The sequence below is a fragment of the Penicillium subrubescens genome (assembly GCF_028828155.1).
Source record: "Penicillium subrubescens strain IBT 31985 chromosome Unknown utg000002l_segment0_segment0, whole genome shotgun sequence".
NCBI lineage: Eukaryota > Fungi > Ascomycota > Eurotiomycetes > Eurotiales > Aspergillaceae > Penicillium > Penicillium subrubescens.
This window is the reverse complement of record NW_026643152.1, coordinates 2,104,335-2,131,939: the sequence shown is the minus strand read 5'-3', so window position 1 is coordinate 2,131,939 and position 27,605 is coordinate 2,104,335. Positions and strand designations below refer to the sequence as shown.

Sequence of the window (27,605 nt, the reverse complement as noted above, 5' to 3'; positions counted from 1 at the left end):
GATAGACTTGCCACCACTGCCTTGGTCAAGTTGGTCTCACTGTGAACTAGAGGACATAATGCCATTCAGCACGGCCTTGACACGGAAATTAGGCGTAGCCAGTAAGTTCACTGCCCATTGTGTATGGTACTCTCAAATCTAACCTAGCTAGTCCCTATCATTCAAGGGGGCATGCAATGGGTGGGATATGCAGAGCTCGCCGCCGCCGTTAGTAATGCTGGCGGCTTGGGAATAGTATGTGGAACAAGTATTTTCGACGTTGAAGAAAGCTGACCTAGTATCATGACCAATATAGCTCTCAGCTCTGACACAGCCCACCCCAGAAGATCTCCGGAAAGAGATCCGTCGCTGTCGTGAGATGACCAAGAATCCCTTCGGAGTAAACCTGACCCTGCTGCCCGCTCTCGTGCCTCCAGACTATGCTGCGTATGCCAAGGTGATCATCGACGAGGGTATCAAGATTGTCGAGACAGCAGGAAACAACCCGGGACCTGTGATCAATCAACTTAAGAACTCCAACCTGACAATCCTACACAAGTGTACTACTATTCGCCATGCCAAGTCAGCTATCAAGCTAGGCGTGGACTTTCTGTCTATCGACGGTTTCGAATGTGCCGGTCATGTCGGTGAGCACGACATCACAAATTTTATACTCTTGAGTCGCGCTCGCCAGGAAATCAAGGTGCCATTCATCGCATCAGGCGGATTTGCCGATGGCCAGGGATTAGCAGCTGCACTGGCACTCGGCGCCGAGGGAATAAATATGGGCACACGCTTCATGTGTACGGTTGAATCGCCTATCCAGCACAGGATCAAGGAACGCATTGTCGCTGCAGATGAGAACCAGACCGCGTTGGTACTACGTCGATGGAGGAATACATCACGGCTCTTCAAGAACAAGGTGGCGGAGGAGGCGCTCAAGGTGGAGAAGGAGAGTACGACTGGCGAGTTCAGTGAGGTTGCACCGTTTGTCAGTGGTAAGCGTGGGCGCGAGGTGTTCCTCAACGGGGATGCTGAATACGGTGTCAGTCATCTATTTAGTCTGCTGGAAATTTGTGGATTCGAGACTGACAGATGACAGGTTTGGACTGCTGGTCAAGCTATTGGTCTAATCCATGACATTCCTACGTGTGCCGACCTACTTCCTCGCATAGAGCGGGAAGCATTGGAAGCGATGCATCGTATGCAGTCAATGTACACCCCACCAGAGAGCAAGCTCTAGGATTTTCGGGTTCGGCTGGTCGTTTTCCTTCTCTATGCCGGGAAATACTTAGTGTCTAGTGGGAACAACATAACCAGAAGTACCCAAATAAAAAGTTCAAACATATGTTATCATTTGCTTCGAACCCTTAACATTGAAAAAGAGCGAAGTACATAATTTAGAGTTCGTATTGAGATAGTCGGAGACCTGATTGGGTAAAGATCGTTTCATCGGGATTCCCGAAGGAGGCCAAATAATCAATCCGAAATATTGCAGCCCCGAGAATTTCACTTCCAATGCATCGCTGAGAACGATAGTAAAATCCTCGTATTTCCACCCCATGATTCCTAAATATTCAACAAAAGACGTTTCTGAGGGGCTCGAATTTGTTTCTTCGACCGTCTTTGCTTGTACTTGATAACTCGAACCTTGGACCTGATACCCCTTCAAGGACAGACACCCAATCGTTATTCCACAATCTCTGGAATCGATACCATGGACATATCTTCAAAGGGCTTAACAATGCCATCATTCAAGTGCAAAGATAGCAACATCCTGATTCGCCGCGCACGATACTCAGATATCCCCTTCATGGCAAACATAGCCGCAAACGAATATCGGGATTCTGATCTCAACAAATTCCTCTGCCCATATCGCCATCAATATCCCGATCACTTCACCAGGCGCTTCCTACAGATGTTTCAACCCCGCCATTTTGACCCTCGATCGATTGGCTTTGTAGCCGTGGAGTCTTCCAGTCCGAACAAGCCTGTAGCCTACATTCAAATGACCCGCTTTGGAAACGACGAGCCCGCCAGACGTTTGATTGCGGCACAGGACTCCTTCTGGTGTAGACTATGTCTCTGGGGCCTTCAGATTCGAACCTCAATAGTAAACTATCTTTGGCCTGATCGGTCTACTGATCACGATGCGGCACGTCAATTCGGCGAATCTATTGAGCGCGACAGTGAGAAGTATTGGGATTCTGGTGAGATGAGGGCCAAGTATGGGAATCGCTGGCATGTAAGAGGTCTCGTGGTCTCCTCATCGCATCAGCGTCGAGGAATCGGACAGGCGCTCATGGAAGAAGTTCTACAACGAGCTCAGCGAGAAAATGTTGTAGTTGGGTTGGAGGCCAGTGGGGACGGAGAGAAGCTCTACCGATCGCTAGGATTCGAGATGCGAGGCCCACTCTCTATGGTTATCGGATCACCAGTGGGTGGATGCATGATGTGGAGTCCTAAAAAGACACATTAGGCTATACAGATCATCATTATTCAAGGCGTTCAGGTTAAATTCGATCGTGGCTCTACAATCCCGTTGGTCGCCCTAACAATGGGCTGAGGCTAATCGCACGCCAACTTGTGCTTTCGCACGACAGACTATTCCATTTTCGGATATAGTGGAGAATAGGTACACTGGATCCTGAATAGCAAGACTGGATAAACGGTTTTACAATGTAAATATATATGCTTTAACTTTCCCTTCTATAGAAGGTCTTTCTAAATGTTTTTTGAACAGTCTTTTGAACAGTCTCGGGGAGGCTTAATAGGTATTATGAGAATATTTAGGTACTCGGTACACCTGTTATCCACCATATCCGAAAATGGAGTAGTCTGTCGTGCGAAAGCACAAGTTGGCGTGCGATTAGCCTCAGCCTGACAATGTGAGACTAAGCGGGGCTGGTCCGCGCGAGTTACTCAAAAGAGTGCCCGAATCTGACCAAGTTGACATAAAAGACATTCATCTCTTCCCCTAATAATCGGAAATATCAAGACAACACAGTCCTGTATTGAATAGCATCGGAAGTGGGCCAAAGCATGGCAGGCGTTGTCAAATATGAGCTGTCCGATCTGGACAAGAGCGGGTTCCTCAAAGAGGTGACAGTCGCCATGTTTTATGAGGTTCCTCGTACCGTCGATGTGGAAACTCTCATCTCTTCCTTGGAAGAAGGGTTGAAGAACGCAATCTATCAGTTGCCATTCATGGCAGGAGAATTGCAATTTGAACAGACTGGCAAACTTTGCATCATCAAGTCCCCCGAAAGACAACTCAAATTCGAGGTTCACCGATTCGATTCCACCGAACATAAGCCTCTTTCGACTCTGGCTCAAACATCGTTCGCTCCCGAGTCATTGGACCTAACTCCATTTCTACCAAAAGTCGCCGAAGACAAGAAGCCCGTATGTGCGTTGAATTTGAACATCATCGAGGGTGGCTTGGTTTTAGGACTCAGAGTGAACCATGCAGCCGGGGACTGGTCTTCGATTGACAAGTTCCTCTTTCTGATATGCAACAGCTGCAAAGCGCACCAAGAAGACTTGGAGACACCCACTTTCACGCCAGATCTGGGCAGAGATCCGTACAATACGCCCGCAGATATCTCGAATTACTCGAGACATGATTCCTTAGAGAGACTTCGACTTTTCTACGTTATGGAAAAGAGTCAATTCAAACCACCCTCTTCAACTCCATCGCAGCCAAGAATCTACCAAATCTCGGATGGGGCTATCAAAGATATCAAAGCCCAATGTACTCCATACCTCACTGGAGTGGAGTTTGTATCCTCTTACGACTGCATTTCTGCTCTTCTCTGGACATCAATCACGCGTGCTCGACTTCAACTTCACCCAGAAAGGAAGAACTCCCCATCTCGCTTTATTCATCCCATTGATGTGCGAGCTCGAGACCCAGAAAACAAAACGTCTGAACAATATTTCGGCAACGCTGTTATCGGAGCTCAAGCTGGCCCTCTTGATGCCCATGACTTGGTGTTAGATGCAAACCGAGGCCTGGCAACCGCAGCCTCGCTGATTCGCCAATCGGTTAATTCAGTCGACCTGACTTCGATCAGCCATATGACCTCCCTTATTTCATCGCTTTCGCCGACGGAAACTTTGGGCTCTCACGCTGATTTCACGAACATGGACGTGTTCATGAACACTTGGCACTCCGGGAGCACCGAGAAATACGATCTTGGAGCGGGCGTAGTTCCCGTTGCTTTCCGACTCTATGCACCGATGCCGGGGGCTTGCGCGGTGATATTGCCAAATTTCTCACGTGGATCAACGAGGATCTTTGATATTCATCTGCAAGTCACGGCAGAGGAGCACGAGCTGTTAAAGCAAGATGCTGAATTTACGAAATATTTTGAGCTTGTTGCATAGAGGCATCAAAATACTGGTAATTTTCGAGGTTATGGAAATTCAAAGCACAGTGATCACCGACTCATTCTCATCCTCGGCTTATAGTCTCGGGGAGATCTCTTAACGAACCTTCATTTCTATACCTATATCTCCAATCAACGTCTAATGCACTTCATGAGACCTCTCTCGAACAAGTATGCACGTCTAGTTACCGTCTCTACATATTCCTTTCGCCCTACTTGAGAAGGGTATCGAATTTTCTTGAGCCCACTTCCTACCAGGTTGATTGATCTTTGTCTTGGACTCGTGTCACGCCTTGCCTAGTAAAGAAACTACCAGTCTATAGGCACCTAGGCAACCAAGTGACTAGTTCTTTAGCTTGTTTCATGGCATTTTGCCGTTCTGCCCCACCTCAACCACGACGGTGTGCCGTGTGGAAACACTCTAGCACACAGATTCGCAGGTACTAAGTTTTGCAGCCTCAAAGAATTATGGGAAAGTAATGCCAACATCACTTGGGCACTGGCTTGATCGCTACCAGGACTAATGGGAGAGGGGCACGGGCATCGCTTGAAGTCTCTGAAATAGCGAAGTGGTCCTTGAGAGGATGGCCCATCAGGCGGTTGTTTCAATCATGTTTAGAATCGGGTAGCAAAGAAAGATCCACATGAACAGTCCACTGTACACCAACAAGCTAAAGATACTCAAATGACCAACAACCCACACCAATTAAAATTCCAAAGATTTATTGCGTATTCGAACAATACGGAATAAAATCTTACATCCACAGGCAAACCTTGCCACTAGCTGTACCGCCTGCTACCCAGTTCTTGCTACGGTGGAACACAGCTACTGCAGGAACAGCAGTGATTCCATCACCACCAAGCTGAGCCAGCTGATCGCCGGAGCTGCTGTAGACATCAACAAAGCGGTTCATGTTACCCACACAGAATCGCTGGATATGGGATTGGGGGTTCATCTGCCATTGGGGGCGCAGACTAAGGAAAGGTGTGTTAGTTTGATGTTCGTGTAGAGAATTTGAAATGATTTTGGAAACTCACATAGTCACCCAGCGACCGGTTTGACAGTTGTGCCTCACAACGGTGTCAGGGCGGAACTCCTTATCCGAAAGAGTGTGGCCTGACTTCCATGATGAGATGCCCTTAGCTCCAAGGTCATAGAGCTTGATTGTATCATCATAGGATGTGGTAGCAATTTGGCCAGCCGCATTGAATGCAGCATGTGAAACTGAAAGACGACTCTCATGCTCCGCAACTGGTACAGGCTCAGTAGTCGATAGCTTCCGGAGATCCCACAGCTTCATTGTCCGGTCCAAGCTTGCTGTCGCAAAGTAGTGCGGCTGTGACGGGTATAGAGAGAAGCCTCCGATCTTCTTCTCTGAAAGCTGCCAATGAGTGACAGTCTTCTCTGACAGTTTGCTGCGCATATCATAACGCCCAAATGTACCGTTAAGCGTCGTCCAGTACAAGGTGTTGGGGTCCTCGGGCGCCATATCAATCCCAGAAAGTGCTTCGTCAATGTTTGTAGACTTAGGGCCGTATTTCTCTACTGAAGTAGTCTTCTCGAGATCCAGTTCACGAATGGAACTGTCGTAGCTCGCGGTATACAAGCTAGTGGGCTTTGATGGGTGAACCATCATAGCACTAATTGTTCGAGTATGCGGCTTGAGAGTGGTCAGAACCGGGTCGGGATCGTCGTCATCCTCATCATCTCCCGTGTCTGGCTTCTCTTGAGATGCGTCGAAGACACCGAGATGTCCCATCTTATCACCGGCAAATATCAAGGGCTTAGTCTCGGAAGGGTGGAATGCCATGGCATAAACTCGCTCGGGTGTGATCTTGATTCCTATAGAACTTCCATGTTAGTCGATTTTGTTTGCGCGCAATAGTACGATATAGTTCATACTTTGAGGATCCCATTGACTCCACAGACTGAGTCCATTCATCTCCTCCCGCAAAGCTTTCAAATCCTTGTCGGTGGTTTTCTTGATGTCTTCATCGCCGAAAGTCCGCACATAAGGCTCTGCGACACCCTTGTTCACAACATCAACACCGATCAGACTATCTCCATTGAGCTTCTGCCCAGCAATGAACATATCATTCGCTGAATATGAGTCAGTCCTTCGGACCTTTTTAGCGCGCTCGGCCTCCCTGGCTGCCTCGTACTGCTCTTCGGCCTTGCGCTTCACGACCTCGCTGTCAGCGGTTAATCCCCTCAGACGGGAAGATTGACGGCGAGGCAGAGGCGATTCTTCCTCTTTGATGCGCTTGGGAGGCGCCTTTTTCTTTGGCTTTGGCGCATTACTGCCGGGGGGTTTGGGGGTGAAGAGGCCCGCTGATTGCGCCTCCAAGCTCAACTTCTTCAAGAGGGCATCTCGCTCGGCGATATTTGCCAGACGTTGTTTTTCGAACTCGGAGAGCCCGTGCGTACTATCAGTCGTCATGATGGGATTTCAAAACAGTGGAAATCTGTAAACCGCAGTTGTTGGGTGCCGCCAGAGTGCTCAGCGCGGGAAACGCGTGGGCGAAGGAACGCGAAGTCATGTGATTAAAATGGGAAAAGCTTCGACCAATTCAAACTTCATTTTTCGAACTCGGCTCAATGCAACGAGCAACACCAGAAGACGCAATGGCGACGAATATCTCTCGCGCCTTCTTTTTGTCGGCGACAACAAGCTCGCCAACTCCCTTTCTCTATCAAACTCGCACCCTTGCGCCGATATCGCTGTCGTTGCGCAGAACGTTCGATGCTCGCGTGCGTCAATATACGGCCGAAAACAGAGCCTCCCACGGTTATGAGAGGTCGGAGAGCAATTTCGCATCTGACCAAGATGAATTGAGCCAGGACACTTCTTCTCAAAGATCTGGTTCCGGTTCAGCGGCTGAGGGTCCTCAACCTCGGAGAAGTTACTTGCGTCGGCGTTCTGCCTCATTGACGCCGGAAGCTCGAAACAAAACACAAACTCCCTCCTCAAAGTCCGCCAAAGGATCCAGTACGGTCACTGGTCCGGAACGAAAAGCCTTTGGAGAGCTACTCGGGCAGCTCGGCATCGGACGCGATGACGCAAATGCGCACGCCGGGGACACAACACAGTTTGAAGACCCCTCGGGCGAGGGACAGGAACGTATAAAGGAGCTCATGGTCAAATTTGGCTCGATCTTGAAGGATGTGCAAGAGAAGAATAAGGTTTCTGGGAAATCTAAGCGAGAATTGCAAAGAGCAGCCGATGCTGAAGGCGGGATACCTTTCTCCAGCCAGGTCTCCCTGGACTCCAGCCTGATAGATGGGACATTGGAGGGCTCCATTAAGCTTCGAATCAGTGAACTTGGTTACACCGAGCCAGCTTCAGCTACCACCGTCGAACCCGAGATTACCATGAAGGAGGCAATCGAGTTTGTTGTCAAGAAGGAATCGGAGAAGATTGAGTTTGCGCTGTTCCAAGCGATTGAGGAAGGCAAAGGCGATATGGGCCTGTGGGAAGTGTGCAAAGAGCGCATTTTCTCAGTGTTACAGCATTTGGATGAGGCAGCCGATCTCACAATGCCTGGCTCTGCCAACTCACCGGGTGCAAACGAAACACCAAGTACCAAACCAGCGGCACCCTCATCCGGCCCTCTCAGAATCCCGTCTGTCGTGCCAATTGGCCCGGTAATCACAGCACTTTACCCAAAAACCCTTCTGATCGCCTTCCGCCTGCTCAACACGCATTTCCCGGATTCGCATCTCATCAGCCAGTTCCGTTCTACTATCAAGGAGCAGGGCCGTGCATCTGCGCTCCTGGGATCATCTGTTGCCTTATTTGACGAAATGATTCACTTCTATTGGCATGGCTGCAACGATCTCCCGGCCGTGGTATCGTTCCTTCATGACATGGATGTAACAGGGCTGGATCCTAGTTTCAGAACCCGCAGACTGCTGAAAGATATTGTGCGCCAGCGACAGCGGGATATGGATATTCAGAGACAGTCTGCGGCTGGTCAAGACTCGTTCTGGGATTTCCCTCCGAACAAAAGAGCATTTGAGGAACTTGCTGGGCGTGACGGGTGGCTAGACAGGCTTAAGACTCGCGCGCGAGAGTCCCACAGCCAGCGCGAAGTCCGACGATCAGTTTAGGTGTCTTGTCCTGTTCAAATTTTGTTTCCTACTGCATAATAGTTTTTAAGCCCTTGTACGATTATGTGCACCATAGCATCGGCGTTAATTTGAAATCGAATCTCTCATCATATTCATGATCTCAAGAAAACAGAACCTATCTACATCGCTATTGTGTGAAAAGAACAACAATGTTCCAGCTAGTCATCTAAACTACCGCTGGTAGATGCCCCAGAATCGCTCGGCATTGAATGTGTACCGGTTATCCTGCTTCCAGAGATCGTCGTAGGCAGTGAATAGCACAAGATCGTCCTCGCGGTGCGCAAAGCTGCGACGAATGCTGTCAATAGCCACGCGCTGGTTCTCAGGTGACGGGACAGCCGCGCCGTTTGACTGACCAGCATGTGGCCAGCCGGACTCGGTGATGATTGTGCGTTTACCGCCAGCTGCGGCGGAGACAGCATGAGCTTGCTCGAGGACATATGGGCCTGCGTTGTATGGATGCTGGGTTGCGTCGAAGAAGGCATGGCAGTTTGCAGCGCAATAGTCCGAAGCAATGCATAGCTCTGGGTGTTTGAGAAGGACAGAGAAGGTATCAACTGTCACAACGGGTCCTTGGTACCCTTCCTTGCGGAGCATGGTTCGAGCTCCGTTCACGGCCCTAGTCACGTCTGCGGGTGCCGCCAGACCGCCATTCACTAGTTCGTTGCCAATGGCGATAGTGTGGAATACCGACCAATCTTTCTTCCCATCGGGCAGGGTAGCCGCATCGTTGAATGCCTTCAGGCTCTCGGGGAAGTTCTCCAAGTCGTAGACACCGGCGAAAACTTGCATGTGGTGTTGCCGTGCTGCTCTGGCGACGGTGGTTGTCTGGCCACAATCTGTGCCATATATGCGGACAAAGGCGTATTCCGTTAATTGATCGAGATCTTTGTTAACTTGTTCTTGGTTTTTGCAGCTCCTATCTGCGTTGTATGGTGAGTAGGAGATTCCGAATTTGCGGTGCTCCTCTTCATGGTGGTCCGGGTGAGGGTGTTGAGCCGGATGGGGATGTTGCGCAGGAGGCTGAGGTTTCTTCTGCAGCCTAGGTGCGTCGATTGGCTTCTTGATCTGTGTTGGTTCCTCCTGGGGTGGTGTTGGTGGTGTAGCCCAAGCGTCCTGTGTTGCATCCGGCTCTGGTATCAATATTGTTGTATGGGCATCCGCGTGGCGGGTCTTTGGAAATATATCAACAGCCATCCAGGATAAAGGTCTTGCCATGGATAACAATTTTGTCTACTAACCTTTTCTTGCGGCGCAGGCGTGGCAGCAATACGGTTCGTCTCTGTGCGGATCAGATCTCCATTCTCGTTGACCCAGACAACTACCTCAGTAGCAGATTGAGCCTGAGAATCGTCATCTAGTTCACCGAGGCAATGTTTGGGACCTACGGAGATATTAGTCACAACAGGCCTGGTGACAGGTCTTCACTTGTCTGTCTTACCCTGAGCTTCAGCATAAACACCGCACGCAAAAAGCAGGGCCAGCAGAACACGATTGAGGCCCTTCATCGCACCGTCGAATCCGTGGGTCTGGGTCGTCCGAGCCCTCGATCCTGAACCTAGGGTTAGTAGAGTCGATCACGATCAGACCAAGAGCAACCTGGAAATCCTCCCTGCACACAGGGAAAGTAACATCCCATGCAGATCAGGCAGATTATATTCACCCTGAGATCGAGATGCCCAGAACTCGCTTGTGGATTTGGCCACATAGCGAGTAAACAAAGGGGCATCCAGGCATAGCTACTCAGTCTGGGGTGACATGGAGAATGGGATCAGGGTCCAGATCTGGAGCAGCCGCAGCCCCTTGACATGACGACCCAAGACTTCTCAGGGCCAGCGTGCCCACCTGAATCAGTTTTGGGAAGAAGGCCCAGTCTCAAGTAATTATCCAGAGAGTTAGATCTTTCTCGGAACTTGGCGGGGAATGTCCCTAGCGTGACCGAGGTTTGAGGAATGTTGAGTTCATTCCAGCTCCGTTGCACCGAGACTGAAGGGGCTCGGGCCTTGTATTCATAAACTACATATCGATTAGAGCATTAGAGGAAGCCGATGTCACATTGTACAGGCTGAAGGGATAGGAAAGATCTCACATCGTACCAAGTTGTTATCCCAGTCGCCGCGGTGAAAAGCTCAACCGTTGCATGCATTTGGTGACGCTTCGCTGTTGTCCAAATTGGCATCTCAACCCCCTAGATTGATCAGCGGATTTCAAACATAACCAATACAATATGAAGCCGTTTTTGAAATTGTTGAAATATGCAAAACTTGGCCCAGCGATAAGCCACGGCCAAGGTAGAAATAATAATATTAAACAATCTAGAAACCGAGCACCGATGAAGTATGAGACCGTCCCCGAAGAATACAAAATGATAATAGAATAGGGGACAGCACTGTACAAAGTTGGGTAGCGAAAGTGATGCGTATCAACGGGCGTCTGTAACAATACAATAGACGGAAGGGCATTAGGGCATGTAATGAGATCGCCGAAGAACACCAGCAGATGTACATATGAAGAGTGCCGGAGGTCATTGGAGCATGAGCGGTCATTCGAGTAAAGAACGAAAGGCGTAACAGAACGGGGCTGTTCACTTTTTCTTGCTCATCACCTTCGTGATAGCGTGCCGGATGATAGTGCCAGCTTTCTCAATCTCCTTCTTGGTCAGGCCGATAGTGACGCAAACCTTGAGACCGGCCGGCACAACCTGCTTAGGCTGGAAGTTGTCTTCGAGTGTCTTCAGGCGGGAGATAAGGACTCCGTTGGCAAGGCACTAGAAACGAGCACACACGTTAGTAGATGATCGGGCTCGCGAAGGGAAACGAGTCAAAAAGAATGATACGAACCTCGTCAACAACATCCTGGAGCAGGTACTGCTGATCCTCGTAGGTGAGCCTTTTGGACGTCACGACCTCCGGCTTGATGACCAAAATGAGAATTGGGTTCTCCGGAGCACTAGTGCAGTAGACCCAGTCACTGCGAGGATCCAGCTGAGCACGCATGGCCTTCGTGAATTCCCGCAGCTGTGAGACGGTTTCGGGGCTATTTTGAAGAAGGTTGATAGTCGCACTAGCAGTAGTCGAAAGCAAAGCAGGAAGCGCGGCGGAGAAGGTGTATGCCGCGGCTGAAATCCGTTGGTGGTGAACGATTTCTTCAGACCCTGCGCAGAAACCTCCACCTCCTACAAGGGGACCCGCCAGTGAACCCACGATCATATCAACCTCGGCAGCGTCGACATTCTGGTGCTCCGTGATACCTCGTCCGGTGCGGCCCAAGACTCCGAAGGACCAGGTCTCGTCGAGGATAAGGCGGAACTTGTACTTGAGTCTCAACTCGATCTAGAGTGGACACAACGTTAGCAATGCGCAAATGGCAGAAATGTGCATGGCAAAGAAACATTAACTTACGATCTTAGGTAGGTCGACCATATCACCGTAGGACTCGAAAAGTCCCTCCGTAATAATGAACCGCCGAGTCAGCGGTTTCCGGGCCTGCTCCTTGGTAACCTTGGCAAGAACACGCTCTAGATCCTCCATATCATTGTGCTCGTACCACCGAACGATACTGCGGGAGATCTGGATACCCTTTCGGATAGCAAAGCTAACACCCTTGTCCGCGACGATAATGTCACCACGCTTGGAGAACGCGGGAATGACACTAGAGATGGTGGAGAACGCCTGCGAGTACATGATACAGGCTGCAGTGCCCAAGAAAGAAGCAATGTCGGCCTCGGTTTTCATGTGCACGTCTTGGGTACCGTAGAAGCCGCGGGGGCCGCAAGGTCCGACACCATAGTTGCGTAGGGTCTGGATAGCCTGTTCCTTGAGGGACTCATTCGTGTTGAAGTTATAGAAGTTGAAGGAGCAGAGGTTGTTAACAGTACGACCGTTTGCGAGCTTGGACTTGGGACCGACGGGGCTGGAAATTCACAATGCCTCGTTAGCACAATATCCGAGGGATCCCGGTTGCTGATTCACGGTGCATCCACAAGACAGTGAAGGAGCTTACCCAACAATCACCATCCGCTTGTCCACCTCCATCTCCTCCAAAGCAGTGGGCTGGGCCACCAGCGGCTCAGGAGTCCACTCATCAACGAGGTCATCGATCTCATCCTCGGTCAATGGCACGACACCCGGCTTGGTCGAGTATTTAGGGGCGAGCAGGTAGCGCACGGCGAAAAGGAAAAGGAAAAGCTCGACCGCAGAACGAATTGGATCATCCTGGTAGCTGGATTTCACGTAACGCAGGAAGATTGCTGAGCCAGGCACACGATGGAAGAGGTTCGCGAGTTCATGTAGGTACTCGGTCAGGAGACGTTGCGTCTCCTGGAGGTCCATCGCGAAGTAATTCGAGGCGCTCGGGGCGCAAAAGCAACGATGAAGATAGTTCCAGTGACCAAAGGTCTGCGAAGATCAACTAATGGCTTCAATTTGGCGTGATGGTTGGCGTACACGCCGCCGGGGGGCTCGCGGACAGGCTGAAACATCCATTGTCACGTGACATGCTCGTGACCTGTAATCAGCACAACTACGGAGTACCTACCATGAGATTGGTCGAATTGTGAGGCGATTCTAACTACAGATGCTTTCTTGACACGAATGGGAAGACTGAAAAATGTGTTTCTATGTTGAGTTGAAGCAATGCAGTTTGTATTCCGTGAGTGTTTTAAGAGGATAAGGAAAAAGAGCTATGAGAGCGGTAAACGAAGGTGAAAACCCCCCCAGGGCAATGACAAAACCACTCGAGTTACAAGTGTCATTCCACACAAGAAGCCATTAAGATCAACAAGTGCGCCGGTGATTTCACGAAAGAATGCAGCGAATCGCAAGAAAATAAATAGAAAGGGAAGAAGAAAAAAGAGACTAAACTTTGTACAGGCCATTCTCATACAAGGTCTGATTGACCGTTTCACAGTAAGCGCTGGAAGTTGAAGTCGCCGGCGGTGGGGGTGACGACAGCGTGGGAAGAGAAACCCTTCGGCAAGTGGCTTCCAGTGTAGTAGGTCTGGGTGTCATTAAGACCCTTGTCAAGGGGCTGGAGGAGGAACATGCTGTTACCCTGCTTGACACCAATGGCATTGTACAAGGTACGACGCAGGCTAGTGTCAATGTCCATGTTGCGCACGACGATGGGCGCAGCAATAAGGACAACGAAGAGGACCAGCATGACGAAGTATAGAATGGCGAAACGAATCACACGTCTCTTGCGCAGCTTGGACTGCTTCAGAGAGTAGATAGGGGGACGGATTTGGCGACTATGGGTATGATGTTAGCATATTTGTAATTCTCTGGATAGGTCAAGGCGGTAAAACATACCTGGGACGCAGCCAAAACAGGATGACTGAGTGGAACTTGTCGGCGTAGGGGATGGCAAGAGCCGGCAGCATGAAGAAGAGAATAATGTGACCGAGCACAAAGTCGGCGGCGAAGTAGCCCAGCTCGGTGATCTTGCAAAGGAATTCACGACCGGGCTGCGAGAGCGAGTGCCAACCCATGTTGTACCACTTACCGGTCCACCACGCGATGTTGGACTGGTCGTTCTTAAATTCACGGGTCAGGGCCAGGGAAATGATCAGCTTGTAGATGAACCGTTGGAGGGCCATCATGGCGATCATGCCGGAGACGGTACGGGGCCAGTTGAAGGACTCAAGAACGAAGAGAACCTCGAAGAAGACGATCAGGACGATGACAGCGATAGCGTGGGCGATCGCAGCCAGGACTGCACCGAACTTCTTGCAGCACAAACTGAAGATGGGTCCCATGCAGCAAGCCATACCAAAAAACATACCAGCGACACCGGCATTGATACCAATCGGGGCAAAAGCAACGATGGCAATGCGCGCAATGGCGTTAGGAGCGTACTTGGTGTCGTCGCTGAACATGGTGCGGGAGTTGATGTACAGGTATGGAACGAAAGTGACAGCCACGACGACCAGGGGCGCGACAATCTCACTGAAGAAAATGTTCGTGATGCGAGCGCGGGGAATGTCACCAGATCCTTTCTCAGAGGGAACTCCAAGAACCTTCTTCTTGTAACCAGTGATCCGGGTTCGGGACAGACGGCAGAAGCCAATCCAGGAAGAGGCGTGAGACCGGGAGTTACCGCGCGAGAGCCAGCGGAGATAGTCACGGTAGTCAATGAAGAAGTCATTCCAAGAGAACTGGTGAGGGTTGAAGAGGAAGGGCGAGATGATGAGGGCAAGCAGTGACACCCAGAACCAGATCAGAGCAGGAGTCCAGACAGTGCTGCTTGCGAAGAGCAGCATCAGCAGGAGACGAGCACCAGCGTAGATTGAAGGACCAGCGAAACGAGAGTACAAGACACCGAAGGGAATGCGAGCGGTGGCGAAACCACGACCAGTACCAATGTAGCGCGCACCACCGAATGACAAGTTCTGGTGAACGGCTTGGGCGTAGATCTGACACACGAAAACCTCGAACATGAACGAGAAGGAACCAAAGTGCTTCGCCAGACGAGTAGCCATACGCCAAACACCACGCTCAGTCAACTCCTGGACAGCCAGGGGAACAAACGAGATGAAGAACACAATGAAGATAGAGATAACACAACGGTTCACCCAGTTGACGATGGGAGCAAGGTCGGCACAGTAAGTCGGCTCCAGGGGATCAGTGATGGGCAGGTCGGAGTTGTAACGGCAAGTAATGGTCTCGTGCTTGAGAGCACCCAGGTTGATGAGAACGATCATGAACATCTGCACTGACAGCATAATGAACATGTTGTTGATGTGGAAACCAGGGTGAGCATAGTAGAATGACAAGAAGCGATCGAGAGGAAGTTGAGTGCCGAGGTAGTAGTATTCACGCGAGAGCATCTGCTCACCCATACCAGTACCAATCTTGGTTGTGAAGTTCAAAATGGAGCCGAAACCCAAGTCACGACCCTTACCACACTGGTAGTACTCGCAGTGCTTGATGCGACCACCACGAAGGAGTGCATTCATACCAGCGTAAATATCCTCGTTAAGATGGAGACCCTTTTGAGCCTTGGACACACCACCACGAGTACACATGAAGGTAGCGTTCAGGAAATCGGGATGACCATAATGCAGCTTACCACCGATCTGTGCCAGAGTACGGGCGAACAGGGTACCGAATGTTTGTTCCTTGGAGGCAGCGACGTCACCAAGGACACCGATGCTCTCAGAGAAAATGTATTCACGAGCACCAAGAATGGCAACCGGGTTGGTATCAGGCGAGGGAACACCAGGTGTGTACGGAGAAACATTGTCGGTTGTCAGCTCCTCAAACTCGGCGAGGACGGAACGAATCTTCAGGCACTCTTCCAGGTAGTTGTCTTGGTTGGCATCGATCAGCTGGATGTATTCACCGCGGTAGAAGATAATGGCGTGGTTCTGGTTGTCAGACTTTCCGTCACCGAGAATGGGGTTGCCGGAGAGCTGGATGCGGAACTTGGGCTTGCGCATGCCGTTCTCGAGAAGCTCACAGTGACCATCAATCAAGGCAGAGTACAGGCGGGGGTCCTCGCCCTCGTTGACGGGAGGCTCCTCATCAAGGTAGGCGATTTGCAGATCAGGGTAGGCACGCAGGAGGAATTCGGTGTTTTCACGCTCGTCCTTGTTGAACTTGGCATAACGTTGCATGGAGACACAGATGCGGAACTTGCGACGGGCCATGCGCTCAAGCTCACGCTCAAGCTTCTCGGAATTACCGCCAAACATCTGCACAACCTCGGGGTTCTCGACACGATACAGGAGCTTGATGGCACGGCTGTAGTTCATGAAACCAGAAACAGTTCTGTACAGAGTTTGGGAGCGAAGCGAAGCCCAGATACGAGTGCGAAGGGTATACTCGGGAGCAGCGGACTTGAAACCAATGCAGTAGAAGGGCAGGTCATCGATCTTGCTCTTAGCAGCGTCCTTCTCGCCCTTCTCGTTATATTCCCCGTTGAATTGAGAGGTCTCATCAGCCAGAATCTTGGTGTCCTTGACGAAGCAGTCCCATTCGTGAGGGTGGAGCTGCTTAAGATACTCGAGCACGGTAACGCGGGAGTAGGGCTCATCCTCACGAATGATTTCACGCAGAGACAGGAGAATCTTTTCGCCGTAGTGGGGGATCAGAACACTGAAAGTGGGCATGTTGTCCACCGGCAGAGGCTCAGGCATAGGAGTCGACAGAGACTGGGCGAAGAAGGAGATACGGCGCTCAGCCTCACTACCAGCAGGGAAGAACTCGGTCTTGAAAGACTGGTCTTCCTGGGAGACGAAGAAGGTAGGGGCACGGAGGGTACGCTTACCCTCCTGCTCAGAGGGGACCTGGTGGTAAAGGAGCTTCTGGACATGGTCGATGGCCAAAAGATGCTCGCGATACATCGAGATGATGATAGCATTCCACACCTGGGAGATGAGGACCTTGGGCTTGTACTTGATCTCCATGTCAGTGGTGGCCAGCACCTTAGAGTAGATACGCTTGGGAAGGCGGGAAAAGATGTTTCTCCAAGGCGACCAAATGGAGACACCTAGGTAGAATGAACGAGCCACCGAGAAAATGGTGTTGCAAATAATGTACCACAGGTAACTATCGAGGAAGAAGAGGGTCAAGTCCATGAAGAACATCAGACCCAGAAGGATCTGTGGCTGCTTGTGACACAGGACGTTGCCGAGATACGTGACACCAGTGCACTCGTAAATGTTCATGGGCGAAAGGATACGAATGGGATCCTTCAACGACAGAGTCAGGAAGAAGTAAGACTCAGCCAGCTTGGCACCAAAAACGCAAACCCAAAGGCCGTAGGACATCCACATGTCATTGCCGTGCAGACGGGGAAACTGGCGGTAAAGGTCTGGCTGGCAACGTACTGCCGACCGTCCTTCTTCAAGTAACTGCCGAAGAGCGCACCCAGCGGCTGGATACCGAAGAAGGCTGCGGTCAGGAGAGCGATTACGAAGTGGACAATACCGAGAGCAAGACCGACTGGCTTCTGGATATTTGTGGGCAGCATATCCAAGAAGCCGAAGATGACCACTCCAGGTGCCAGGTTGATGACGAACATGAGGAGGATAAACATGAAACGCTTGCGCAGATGCTGAGCACCAGCCCACCGACGAGGGACATACATCCACTCGCAGATAGTGGCGAACAACTGGATGAAAGCAGCGATGGCACCACCAAAACCGACAGCAGCCAGATACTTAGCGGTAGACGGCTTGTTATCCCACTGTTGTTGGTAGTTCACGGTGTAGAGAGTCGGGGCGTTGTAGGCAGTGAAGAACCAGAAAGAGCATAAGTGAATAACCCAGATACGGTTGAAGTTGGTAACCAAGTGGAACCACGAGCGAGTTTCCTTGTAGGTCTTGAAGAATGCCTTCTTCCAAAGGACATCCTTGAGCTTAGGCCAACGCTGCGCGGGGGGAACATCGACCAGGCGAGTCTTGTCCTCGAAACCGATGCGCTCGATACCCTCAGGGTACCAGAATAGCTGGTTCATATCATCGTAACCGATGATCTTGTTGTGGTCGTGCTCGCGGCGAACGTACTTGCCTTCAAAGATCTCGTAGCCCTGATCACGGCAGTACTGGTAGAGGGGGTGATGATCTCGTTAAGGTAAGTGAACTCCTCAACGGGCTCCACACGGGCCTGGCACTCGGGAGAGGAATAGTAGTCGTCGGCACACTTGAAGATGAAGCACAGACACTCAGGCAAGAAACGGACCTGGTTGGCCTCGCCCCAAATGAGCAGATACAACGCAATCTGACGGGCACGATCGTGCTGGGACATGCGGTTCATGCGAGACTTCCAGCGGTATTCAGCGGCCTCCAGACTGTTGTCACCTTCCAAAGCCTCAAGCGTCTCCTCCTCGTTCTCGGGGTTCTGCTTGGCGGCCTTCTGGGCAGCCTTGCGGGCCTTGCGAGTCTTACGATCGGCTTTGCCCAGCTTCATGTTGGCGAAGCCAACTGCATCGTCCAAGTCCAGATGAGCGGCGAAGTACCAACGGCGGTAGTTGGCGTTGTGGCCACCGATATAATCAGCGTGCAGAGACAGAAGGGCCTGGTTGGGGGTCATGCGAGAAGCACGAGAGTCGAGAAGCGTCATCATGTGGTCGTACATGTTACGCATGCTGTCACGCTGGAAACCGAACTTGTTAACCAGGTCCAAGAAGATGTCCTCCAGCTCCTCCTTGGACAGCGGAATCTGGGCATCCGAGGTCCAGGCAGGGTAGGGTTCCCGCGAACGCTGGCCAGCCGGCAACGCGTTTCCATATTCCATGCCATAGACGGGGGTAGAAGCACCCGATGACCGGTTCCCGCCATATGAGATCTGCGATGATGGCGGACGGTAGCCGTATCCACCACGACCGTACTGGCTGTCGGTGTAGCTGTTGTATCGCTCGTCCCCACGGCCGTAGTAATCCATATCAGCAGCACGCGCGGTCTCCGATCTCATGGTGAAATCACTGAAGGTCTCCGAGTCCTCTTCGGAGTCATTGCCGCGTCGGCCACGGCCATAGCCAGCCTGACCGGCGTCGTAGTACTGGTCGGCGTAGTATTCATCCTGGTGACCGCCGCCCTCGTAGTATCCTCCTTCGGCGTAGCCTTGATGACCACCCTCCTGTTGTGCGTAGGCGCCCGAAGCACTGCAATTCTACGGTCAGCATTGATTCAAATCTCCTTGACGTTTATGGAATTAAGAAGCATCTCGCAGTCCATAAAAAGGTGTCCATACCCTCGGTCATAGTAGCCATCGCCATAATCCTGGTGGTCGTAGTAACCACCCTGGGCAGCGTGCTCGTCCTGATAGTAGGAGTCACCTTGGCCTGCCGGGTGGCCGTAGCCCTCGTCATAATGGCCACCTTGTTGCTGGTAGCCGGACATGACGGAGGAGTCGCAATCGATCGCTTGGTTCGAGCTCTGTTGATTGCAGTCAGTGGACTGCCTGGTGGGACGGAGGTATCCGTCGTTTGCGTCTCGCGTCGACCTGGGGTAGATCCCGGCGAATCCGAAGTGAGGCTCTTACCTCAACCGCGACTCATTCACAGTATTAAGTTAATTGATGAGTCGAGAGACTTGTAGTTGGTGTGTGTTTTTGTTTTTGGTTGGAAGCGAAATTAAGGCAGCATCGACAGGGAACGAATGGCGTTGAACCTCGTAACGGCGTAGGTCAAAAAGGGATGCCGAGCTAAGATGAAGATCCCGAATCCGCGAGTCTCAAACTCGATCGGAGGTGTAACGAGCGAAGTGAATAAACCAGTCGACAGCAATCGCGATGTGGTAAGTCAACACTTCCCTTTTCCGGACCTTCCTCAAGGAAACGAGAGTGTCACCTTAGCTAAAGGAAGATGGATGGGGAGAGGAAGAAAGCGAATGGAATGGGGAAGGGGCGAGTTGGGAGGTTGGAGGGACGGAGGAGAGAGACGAGATTCTGAGGAAGGAGGGAAAATATTGGCTGTGCTGTTATTTTGGGATCTCGGGGGGAATGGTTTCCACCTAATTTCCTAATTTACCGTCACAGCATACGGGTGTGATTTAGTATGTACCGGTACACACCTGTAGCAGGACAAAGCAGGTACCCGGTACTTGAGTGGAGTGTGGGAGCCACTGCGTACGTCGTGGTATCCGATACGTACACGCCATCCTCTACGGAAGGAGAAGAATACCGCACGTGAGGTACCGGTACCATACAGCCAATACAGCCATTACCGCCCGATTATCCATCCTCAGGGGATCCTCTCCCAAGTCTCCTCCTAAGCCTCGTCTTCTCCAGTGTCTCTTCTTCCCACCCACCCCCTGGCTCCAGCCCTCTTTGCAATACACCGTTGTTGTCCACCGGTACCTTACACCAGGACACGCATACACACATCCAGACCTCACTCCACCATAACCGAGATGCTAATGTTATCGGCCAATAAACAACAGTCAAGCTCCCTATCCACACGCTGACTGTGTCCAATGAGACTGTCCAACTCATGTTGGATTCCAAGGGAATTGCGACGGCCCCTGAAACCTGCCCCACCAGCGCCTTCCAGCATGTATTCCAGGTAACAAATTATGTGGTCGGAGCGGGTACCTCCATCGGGGATACCTACGATGGGCCTGTGGCGTGCGCTGATTTGCCCGTGCCTTGTTATCGTTACCACTACGGCATGCAGGGATAAGCGTTGCGCGGGTACTCGTTTTTCATTCCTCGTTTCTATGCGACGACGTTGACTGAGGACTCGCAATTCGGTATTTCGCTGTGGCAAGTGAGGACGAGTATGAGTGATGTGCAATGGAAAAGCAGAGAAGTCCTTCTTTTAACTGACATCCTTTCCTATCGGGGATTAAACAAAGACTCGGGGGCCATCTGGTACGATCCATGGTTTTCAAGCGACAGAACCATCCGATCAGCCAACAATCACTCGGTTTTCATTGCGAATTGGCCTCTCAACGCCCAAATCCTCTTGCTGTTGCTTTTCTGGGATGCACTGGCCTATCTTCGGATGAGGATCGTCCATTAATTTGCTTCTTCTGCTGAGTTCATCCCAGCTCAGACAGAGAGGTACAAGATTTCCACGCTAACACACTCAATTTGCCACCGCAAAAATTACACCCAATACATTTAGGGTACATGAAGTACATTTGACGCCGCACATCGTCTCAAATTGTACTGCTTTGACTTTGCCCACCGTTGGAGCTATCCCGGACTGAGTCCAGCGCGGTCCTATAATAAGACTCCACAGGCACACGACTCTCCACTGCTCGTCCTCGAAAAACCGGCTGTTGTTGGCTTTTTTTCAAGCCACCATCTTCTTTCCTTGATTGGGAGATGCATTGAAAAAGTCTCTGTGGACTTTATTCCATCGCAAGCAAGGAAAACTTCAATTTTGATGTACAGAGTGGCCCATTTAAAAGAGTAGACTCTGCTATCAAAATTGTTTTATTCAAATAGAGTCCCATCATACCATCTGTTTCTCATCACAATTCAATCTGTTCTTTCTCAACTCGCACCTATACGTTTGTTTCAGATGACGAGTCCACAGTTTCTCCGTATGTACAGTATGTACTGACTGTATGCAGTCTCAGCGACCGGTACGGAGTACTGTAAGAAGCGTCGCAGGCCATCTCCACCGTTGGCCCAGCCTTTTCAGCCCGTCCCACCAGTCTAAGTGGATCAGCGATGCTTTATTTTCTGATTTCAAGCCTCGACTTGGGACTGCCTGCCACGGTCCAGCCAAAAGTCGGTCGGCGGCCAGCATACGCAACGCGCTGCGAATATCATGCATTTAGTAGGCGTTTGTGATCTGGTTGCTTGAATTTTCTACCGGTGATTATGTACTTATTTAAACTTGGAGCATGCTAATAAATTGATGGTATTGTTGTACTCAGTGCAGCATATATCTTTAGTTAGCTATGTACGCTTACCGTAGGACGAGGGAATGATGAAATGAATGGACATTCATATACTCCGAGCCTCAACAAGAAGAACATCCTTGCTAGACAGACTTAAACTATCAACTGATTGGGCTACCATCTTGTTATCTTTCAGACACGTCGCGCCGAACGCGCGACCGTACAGCCTGTAATTAGCCCGTTCAGTGGACTTAGTAATTCCAGCCATAACAGGATTCGCTGGTGCTGTGATGCAAGTCGGCCGCAGGAACGATACATCCACTGCATGAAAATGGAGACCAAATCTCCAATTTCCATGTCCAGTTCGCCTGTCTTTTCGTGCTCGACTGCTGGTGCGGAACAGTCGTTGCGACAGTGGTTCAAACCTACTTCTCTCGATTCAATTTCCCCATTCTCCGGGGAGGTAACCAGAAGTCTCCATGATTATTTCAAGCCCGGGGTTCCTCCTTTAATGGCCGATCGCCAATCCCAAAAATAACCTGTCTCGAGCGTAGTCGAGATCGCTGGCGGCGTGGGCTTGCCCTAATGTTGCAAGTTTATTGTATTATTTGGCCCGCTTGTTTTCAATACCCGAACCTTCATACGGTGTTTTTTAGATCCCCCTTGGCCTCTTTGGGCTTAAATGTGGCTGGAGGCCAGGTTTCATGGCCGCGATCGTGAAGTGTTTGTTAGATTCTCGTACAGTACGGAAGAATACAGGACTACCACTACCGTCATTGGCGCTGAAGATGTGTATCTGTATCGCGGATGTCTCCGGGTAGGTTATGCATATGCCCCCTGGTCAGGGGAAGTTGACTATAGTATGGAGAACTGTATTCATGTGCGTTACAACGGAGATTTGTAATGTATGTAGCAGTGCATATGTAGAACGGCTTCGGAATTGAAATGTCACACTGGCCTCCTACGACAATTACATAGAGACAAGAGTCGATTTAGTTAACACATTCAATTTTAGTCATCGGTAAGGCTGTGCCCAAACCAAACTGATGATCCTCCGTCTGTCCCCTCCACCATTTACGTGACATACAGCCAATAGCTTTACTCGTCAGTAACACAATCACGGTCGAAGGATGAAGGACAAGATCGGGGGCAACAGGTCAGATTTGCGTCAACGCTCTGCATTGACGATCAGAAAGTCTCGCCATGCATGCAACATTCAGCATGCCCGAGCATATTTCAACGTGGCCGCCCGAAGCGGGATCTGATACGTGTCTAAATTCTAAATTCGCAGGTGCTGAGCGATTTTATAGCTCATAGTGCTGTACCTCCGATATGAACAATCGAATATCAATGTTACTTTCCTAGTCGTACGCTAGTTCACTTCTTCTTTAATCTTTAATCTTTGCCTTGAACCCAGCCACCACTGGGTGTCTTGATGTTTGTTCTTGCTACGCGATGGAAGACTGAGAGGCAAGGGATGTTGATCTCCGGAGAGGCATGGCGAGAGAATGAAGTGATCGGCTTCCGGTTACGTGCAAACCATGGCGGTCCAAATATGCCCGGAGAGCCGATCTTGCGATCAACGCTTCTTCCCTGTTCAACGCTCAGAAGTCTGGATGAGATCCGCATAATTCGGACGCGATGGTCCATTCCTCGACGCTGCATGGCAAATCTGCTTGGAAATACTCGATTTCGTAAACAAATTGTAGATGGCGACTCTGATAGAGATGTTTTTGCAGCTTAATGGAACCTCGCGTCAGGCAGAGTCTCTTGCAGTCTGTGGGTTTCAGGTCAATCTCGCAATGAGCACCTACATAGTACCCGAGTCAGAGGTATCTAAAGGCTGACACTGAATTCCCCCAATGGGCGATTGGATTCATTTGATGGGTGCATTACATCATTGTGCAACTAAGCTCTCCATTATATGAGGTTCAGGAGGAACAGCCTGGGCGGGCGCGATGTTGGTTCGGTCAGAATGTAGCTGTGCCACCATACGCTTGAAGTATTGGACATGTCCTTTTAGTAAATGCCTTTCAAAGTGCTTGTTTAAAATTTTGGAAAGCCAGGCCAAACTATCAGTCGCTCAGGCGATTAGTAGAGATAGCTCTCGCCTAGGTGAAGCCCGAGTAGTAGAATCGTATAGCAACCGATGGGTGACACCAGATATATATCCCTTCAACCCACACCCGTCAGCTCGTCCTTGACAAAACTATGAGATCATCATTAGGTTTCTTTGCCAAAATGAATAAGCCTTCATCCAGATATTCACTCTCTAGGCTCTACACCATCTCAAAACTCAATTGATGGTTGCTGGAAAAAGTCCAATATGCAATAATTATGGCCTGGTAGAGATAAGCTCGAGTTAGAAGCCGCCGAGGGTAATAGATAAATCACAGGACTTTTACTCTCAAGATGGACTCCCTGCCCGATTTGTAATTACATACCGTAGAAATATTTATTGATGCTGGTGCAGTCGATCAATTCTATGTAACAAGTCACGGAAAGTACCCTACGTCAAGCTGCACGCTTTTGTATGAATCCGATCGATAGGGTGGGAGAGCACTATTATGGCCTCGCGGTCTTCCGCAGTGATGGATCCTTGTCAAATACATGGAAATTTCACCGGTAAAGAGTATCTGACCAATTTTAGTTTTTGATGGATGTACAACTGAGACACAAGACTGATTCCCTTTTCGCTCCCACTTTGGCTAGCTCTCTATGCCGTTCTGCTGTGTGATGTGTCACTAACCTTCACCATTTGCAATTCAGTTGGAAATCAGAGTTGGAATATAGTTGTTAGAATAAATAGAACTCTCCGAGGCAAAAGCATACCGTTTATTCGACTTGGTATGCTGTGTTCTGCTTGATTTGGGTCTCTTGTATACAGAAGCGGCTGAAGATTTCGGTGGCGTATATATTCACCTACGGCCGGCAACAAAGAACAACCCCTTCCAGTACCTGGAAACAAATATCTCCATTTATATCCATTAGTTACCCAACTATTGGATTCATTGTTTGCAAGTTCCCGTACCCCGTTTAATCATTCATTGACGAGTGCTGCAGACTGCGTTGAAGATGTTGGGGCGGCACTAGCGCTTTACTTAAAACGTGGTTACTGGGCCAACCGTTCTCCGTTTGATGGCTCATCTTGTTGAAGAAACTCTGTCCCCCAACCACATTGAACTCCCTGTCCAAAGCAACAAGATACAAAGGCTACACGCTGCCCGGAGAGACACATTTTGTTCTCTTTGGCTTGAACAAAGTCCTTTTCATCCGGAGGTCGCGACATTAGGCCAGTCAACACTGCACCCAAACCCAGCACTCCCCCGCAAGCCCAACCACGATGGCACGACTCAACACGACGAATCCACTCAACAGTGCTATCCAGAGGAAAAAGAGCTTGAAAGAACGAACCGAGCGACTTTCTGCCCACCAACCTTTCACCGATCAGCAATGCAGCAACATGAGGTCTTCCAACGGGAGCAGCACGAGTACACAATCCGGAGCTTCATCGCAACGGCACAGTCGGGGATCCAGCGCCGTCTTTGACATCTTCTCTGATGATAGCGCTATCCTTGAGAGTGGAAATAGCTCGCCTAGGAAGCAAAAGAAAACCAGGACCCTCAAAGCTGCAAATGTCAATTCCCTCCTCCTCCCGGTCGGCCAGACACCGCGCCAGAGGCCTATCGTCAAATTGGAGACAGACGACTTTGAGAAGGAGAATGACATTGGGGAGAACACACCGGAGAGACACACAGCAACAAGGGAAGCCCCTCCACAAGCGTCTCCGACAAGACGAAACATGGCGCAAACTCCAAGAAGAAGCCGCGCAGACAGTACACCTTTGAGCCCCCAAAGCCCCCAGATGCAACAGAGCCCACAATCCGAGACAGGGGAAGAGTGTGAGGACAATAGCTTTGACTCTCTAGATGACTTCATTGTTAGTGACAATGAAGATCTCAGCTTCCATGAGACATCAACTTCCGAGACAGAAGATGAAAAGATTCCAACGCCGCCTCCACCCCCAAAATCCACCCGAAAGAGATTGATGAGAGGGAGAAGACCTGATGACGATACCGAACAGAAGCATCTGAAGGATACGCCGCTGAAAGCACCCTTTCGACTGGAGCCCAGAATCTCCGAAACACTGAGGCTATCTTCATCGACTGAAAGTAACCCTAAACAAGTGTCTCAGGAAGACTTCAACCTCACTTCAAAGCTCAACTCGCTGGATCTAAATGGCGACAATGAACCGACATCTCAGCTGGAAACAAAGTCTACACGGTAGGGTAACAAGATGTCTTCGTCTATTTAGATAAGATGGTTTCTTGCTGACTATCACAATCATGCAGCTCTATAATAGAGCTAGACTGTTCGCCAAAAGAACCACGAGAAACAAGAAAGAAGCTGGAAACACCCCCCTCAAGCCCCAAACAAACCCACCTGCAATCCCCAACAAAAGGCAAGATTCGAATTCCAGCCACTCCTCATCGCGAGACTGTTGATGCGTTCTGGAGCCAAGAAGAAACCAATAAGTGGAATGATCAGTACTCTCCCCGCAAGGAAAAGTCTACTAGTCGCACTGTGATTGAACTGCTACAAGACTTTGACGATTCCGAGGACGAGCAGGATCGAAGCCGGGGATCTAGTTCCAGCAGCGACATCGAGCTCATTCCTAAGACGGACGTGAGGATGCCGACGACACCGAAGCCTCTCAGCAAGACAGCCATCAAAAAGGCAGAAGCGGAAAAGAACCGAGCGGCCAAGGCTCGTCGACTGTCATTCAACAGCAAGAAGGCCGAGTTGGCACAGACCTTCTTCAACGCCCTCGATCAAGCTGCATCTGGAGGAGAGGTCAGCCGGCTTGCAGAGCCTACCGGTGGCGTCACAATCACCTGGTCAAAGACCCTTAACACAACCGCCGGTCGGGCTCGCTGGAGAGGGGAGCGAGTGGTTTCACATGGACCAAATGGCGAGACAAGAGGTCTGAGCAAGATCCGACACCATGCCTCGATCGAGCTGGCCGAGAAGATCATTGATGATGAAAACAGACTCATCAACACACTTGCTCACGAGTACTGCCACCTCGCCAACTATATGGTTTCCAACGTCCACGACAATCCCCACGGCGCCAGTTTCAAGGGCTGGGGCAAGAAGTGCGCGGAAGTCATGAGGGATCACCCTATCTACGGCGGACAGATCAACGTAACGACGAAGCACACCTACCAGATTGACTACAAGTACGTGTGGAACTGCATGTCCTGCGGTCAAGAATATTGTCGTCACTCGAAGAGCATCGACACGGGTCGTTCTCGCTGCGGTGTCTGCCGAGGCGTACTGCAGCAGACCAAGCCTAAGCCTCGCAATGTGTCACCTAAGAAGAGCACAGCCACACCCGGTCAGAGGAAGATTTTGGATGATGTGACAAGAAATCTAGATGGATTTGTCTTCTGAGCACGTTGAGCTCGCACCATTTGAATAACCTCACAACTGCCATTTTCATTTGCTAGAAGCAAGATTTTACGATACTACGCTCTTTACCCTCAGCATATTTGCATTTCGATCAGCTCATGTCCCTTAGCATACCTGCATATTGAATTAGCGCATGCCTTGGCTGAGCCATTTGTTTCATTTGAATACAGAATTGATCATGTACTGTCCTCATTCGATCCAGACAAAGCTATTTGATTGGACTTGTTAATATTATTTGTTGACTATCTAAAGACACTAGCTAATGATTTAATCAACGGCTCTTTTGGACTAGACTCCCAACTCTCATATCCCAAAGTGTCCACCATACCCGTCA

The 27,605-nt window shown here is 50.3% G+C and overlaps 9 protein-coding genes across 9 annotated transcripts; 5 read left to right on the top strand and 4 right to left on the bottom strand.

Annotated features, from left to right (window-relative positions):
- Window positions 1-58: 58 nt before the first annotated feature.
- On the top strand, window positions 59-1,222 carry N7473_002158 (NAD(P)H-dependent flavin oxidoreductase; the record flags this gene model as incomplete). The annotated part of the gene is made up of 4 exons (XM_057148098.1): window positions 59-101; window positions 152-234; window positions 296-1,024; window positions 1,082-1,222. The coding sequence occupies 4 exons, from the start codon at window positions 59-61 to the stop codon at window positions 1,220-1,222; spliced, it is 996 nt and encodes a 331-aa protein (XP_057011752.1).
- A 474-nt stretch (window positions 1,223-1,696) lies between these two features.
- On the top strand, window positions 1,697-2,458 carry N7473_002157 (GNAT family N-acetyltransferase; the record flags this gene model as incomplete). The annotated part of the gene is made up of 1 exon (XM_057148097.1): window positions 1,697-2,458. One exon carries the CDS (start codon window positions 1,697-1,699, stop codon window positions 2,456-2,458), a length of 762 nt encoding a protein of 253 aa, XP_057011751.1.
- A 563-nt stretch (window positions 2,459-3,021) lies between these two features.
- Window positions 3,022-4,368, top strand: N7473_002156 (transferase family protein; the record flags this gene model as incomplete). Its single annotated transcript, XM_057148096.1, has 1 exon — window positions 3,022-4,368. The coding sequence occupies one exon, from the start codon at window positions 3,022-3,024 to the stop codon at window positions 4,366-4,368; it is 1,347 nt and encodes a 448-aa protein (XP_057011750.1).
- Window positions 4,369-5,125: 757 nt separating this feature from the next.
- On the bottom strand, window positions 5,126-6,811 carry N7473_002155 (WD domain protein; the record flags this gene model as incomplete). The annotated part of the gene is made up of 3 exons (XM_057148095.1): window positions 5,126-5,345; window positions 5,409-6,213; window positions 6,274-6,811. 3 exons carry the CDS (start codon window positions 6,809-6,811, stop codon window positions 5,126-5,128), a joined length of 1,563 nt encoding a protein of 520 aa, XP_057011749.1.
- A 158-nt stretch (window positions 6,812-6,969) lies between these two features.
- On the top strand, window positions 6,970-8,531 carry N7473_002154 (uncharacterized protein; the record flags this gene model as incomplete). The annotated part of the gene is made up of 1 exon (XM_057148094.1): window positions 6,970-8,531. One exon carries the CDS (start codon window positions 6,970-6,972, stop codon window positions 8,479-8,481), a length of 1,512 nt encoding a protein of 503 aa, XP_057011748.1. The 3' UTR covers window positions 8,482-8,531.
- Window positions 8,532-8,673: 142 nt separating this feature from the next.
- On the bottom strand, window positions 8,674-10,010 carry scw4 (putative cell wall glucanase (Scw4); the record flags this gene model as incomplete). The annotated part of the gene is made up of 3 exons (XM_057148093.1): window positions 8,674-9,675; window positions 9,744-9,886; window positions 9,944-10,010. The coding sequence occupies 3 exons, from the start codon at window positions 10,008-10,010 to the stop codon at window positions 8,674-8,676; spliced, it is 1,212 nt and encodes a 403-aa protein (XP_057011747.1).
- A 1,076-nt stretch (window positions 10,011-11,086) lies between these two features.
- lcbA (serine C-palmitoyltransferase subunit lcbA) lies at window positions 11,087-12,833 on the bottom strand (the record flags this gene model as incomplete). The annotated part of the gene is made up of 4 exons (XM_057148092.1): window positions 11,087-11,269; window positions 11,343-11,834; window positions 11,904-12,414; window positions 12,505-12,833. The coding sequence occupies 4 exons, from the start codon at window positions 12,831-12,833 to the stop codon at window positions 11,087-11,089; spliced, it is 1,515 nt and encodes a 504-aa protein (XP_057011746.1).
- Window positions 12,834-13,404: 571 nt separating this feature from the next.
- N7473_002151 (1-3-beta-glucan synthase component FKS1) lies at window positions 13,405-19,345 on the bottom strand (the record flags this gene model as incomplete). The annotated part of the gene is made up of 5 exons (XM_057148091.1): window positions 13,405-13,750; window positions 13,812-17,316; window positions 17,373-18,048; window positions 18,096-19,107; window positions 19,197-19,345. The coding sequence occupies 5 exons, from the start codon at window positions 19,343-19,345 to the stop codon at window positions 13,405-13,407; spliced, it is 5,688 nt and encodes a 1,895-aa protein (XP_057011745.1).
- Window positions 19,346-25,142: 5,797 nt separating this feature from the next.
- N7473_002150 (SprT family zinc-dependent metalloprotease) lies at window positions 25,143-27,253 on the top strand (the record flags this gene model as incomplete). The annotated part of the gene is made up of 2 exons (XM_057148090.1): window positions 25,143-26,083; window positions 26,152-27,253. The coding sequence occupies 2 exons, from the start codon at window positions 25,143-25,145 to the stop codon at window positions 27,251-27,253; spliced, it is 2,043 nt and encodes a 680-aa protein (XP_057011744.1).
- Window positions 27,254-27,605: the final 352 nt, after the last annotated feature.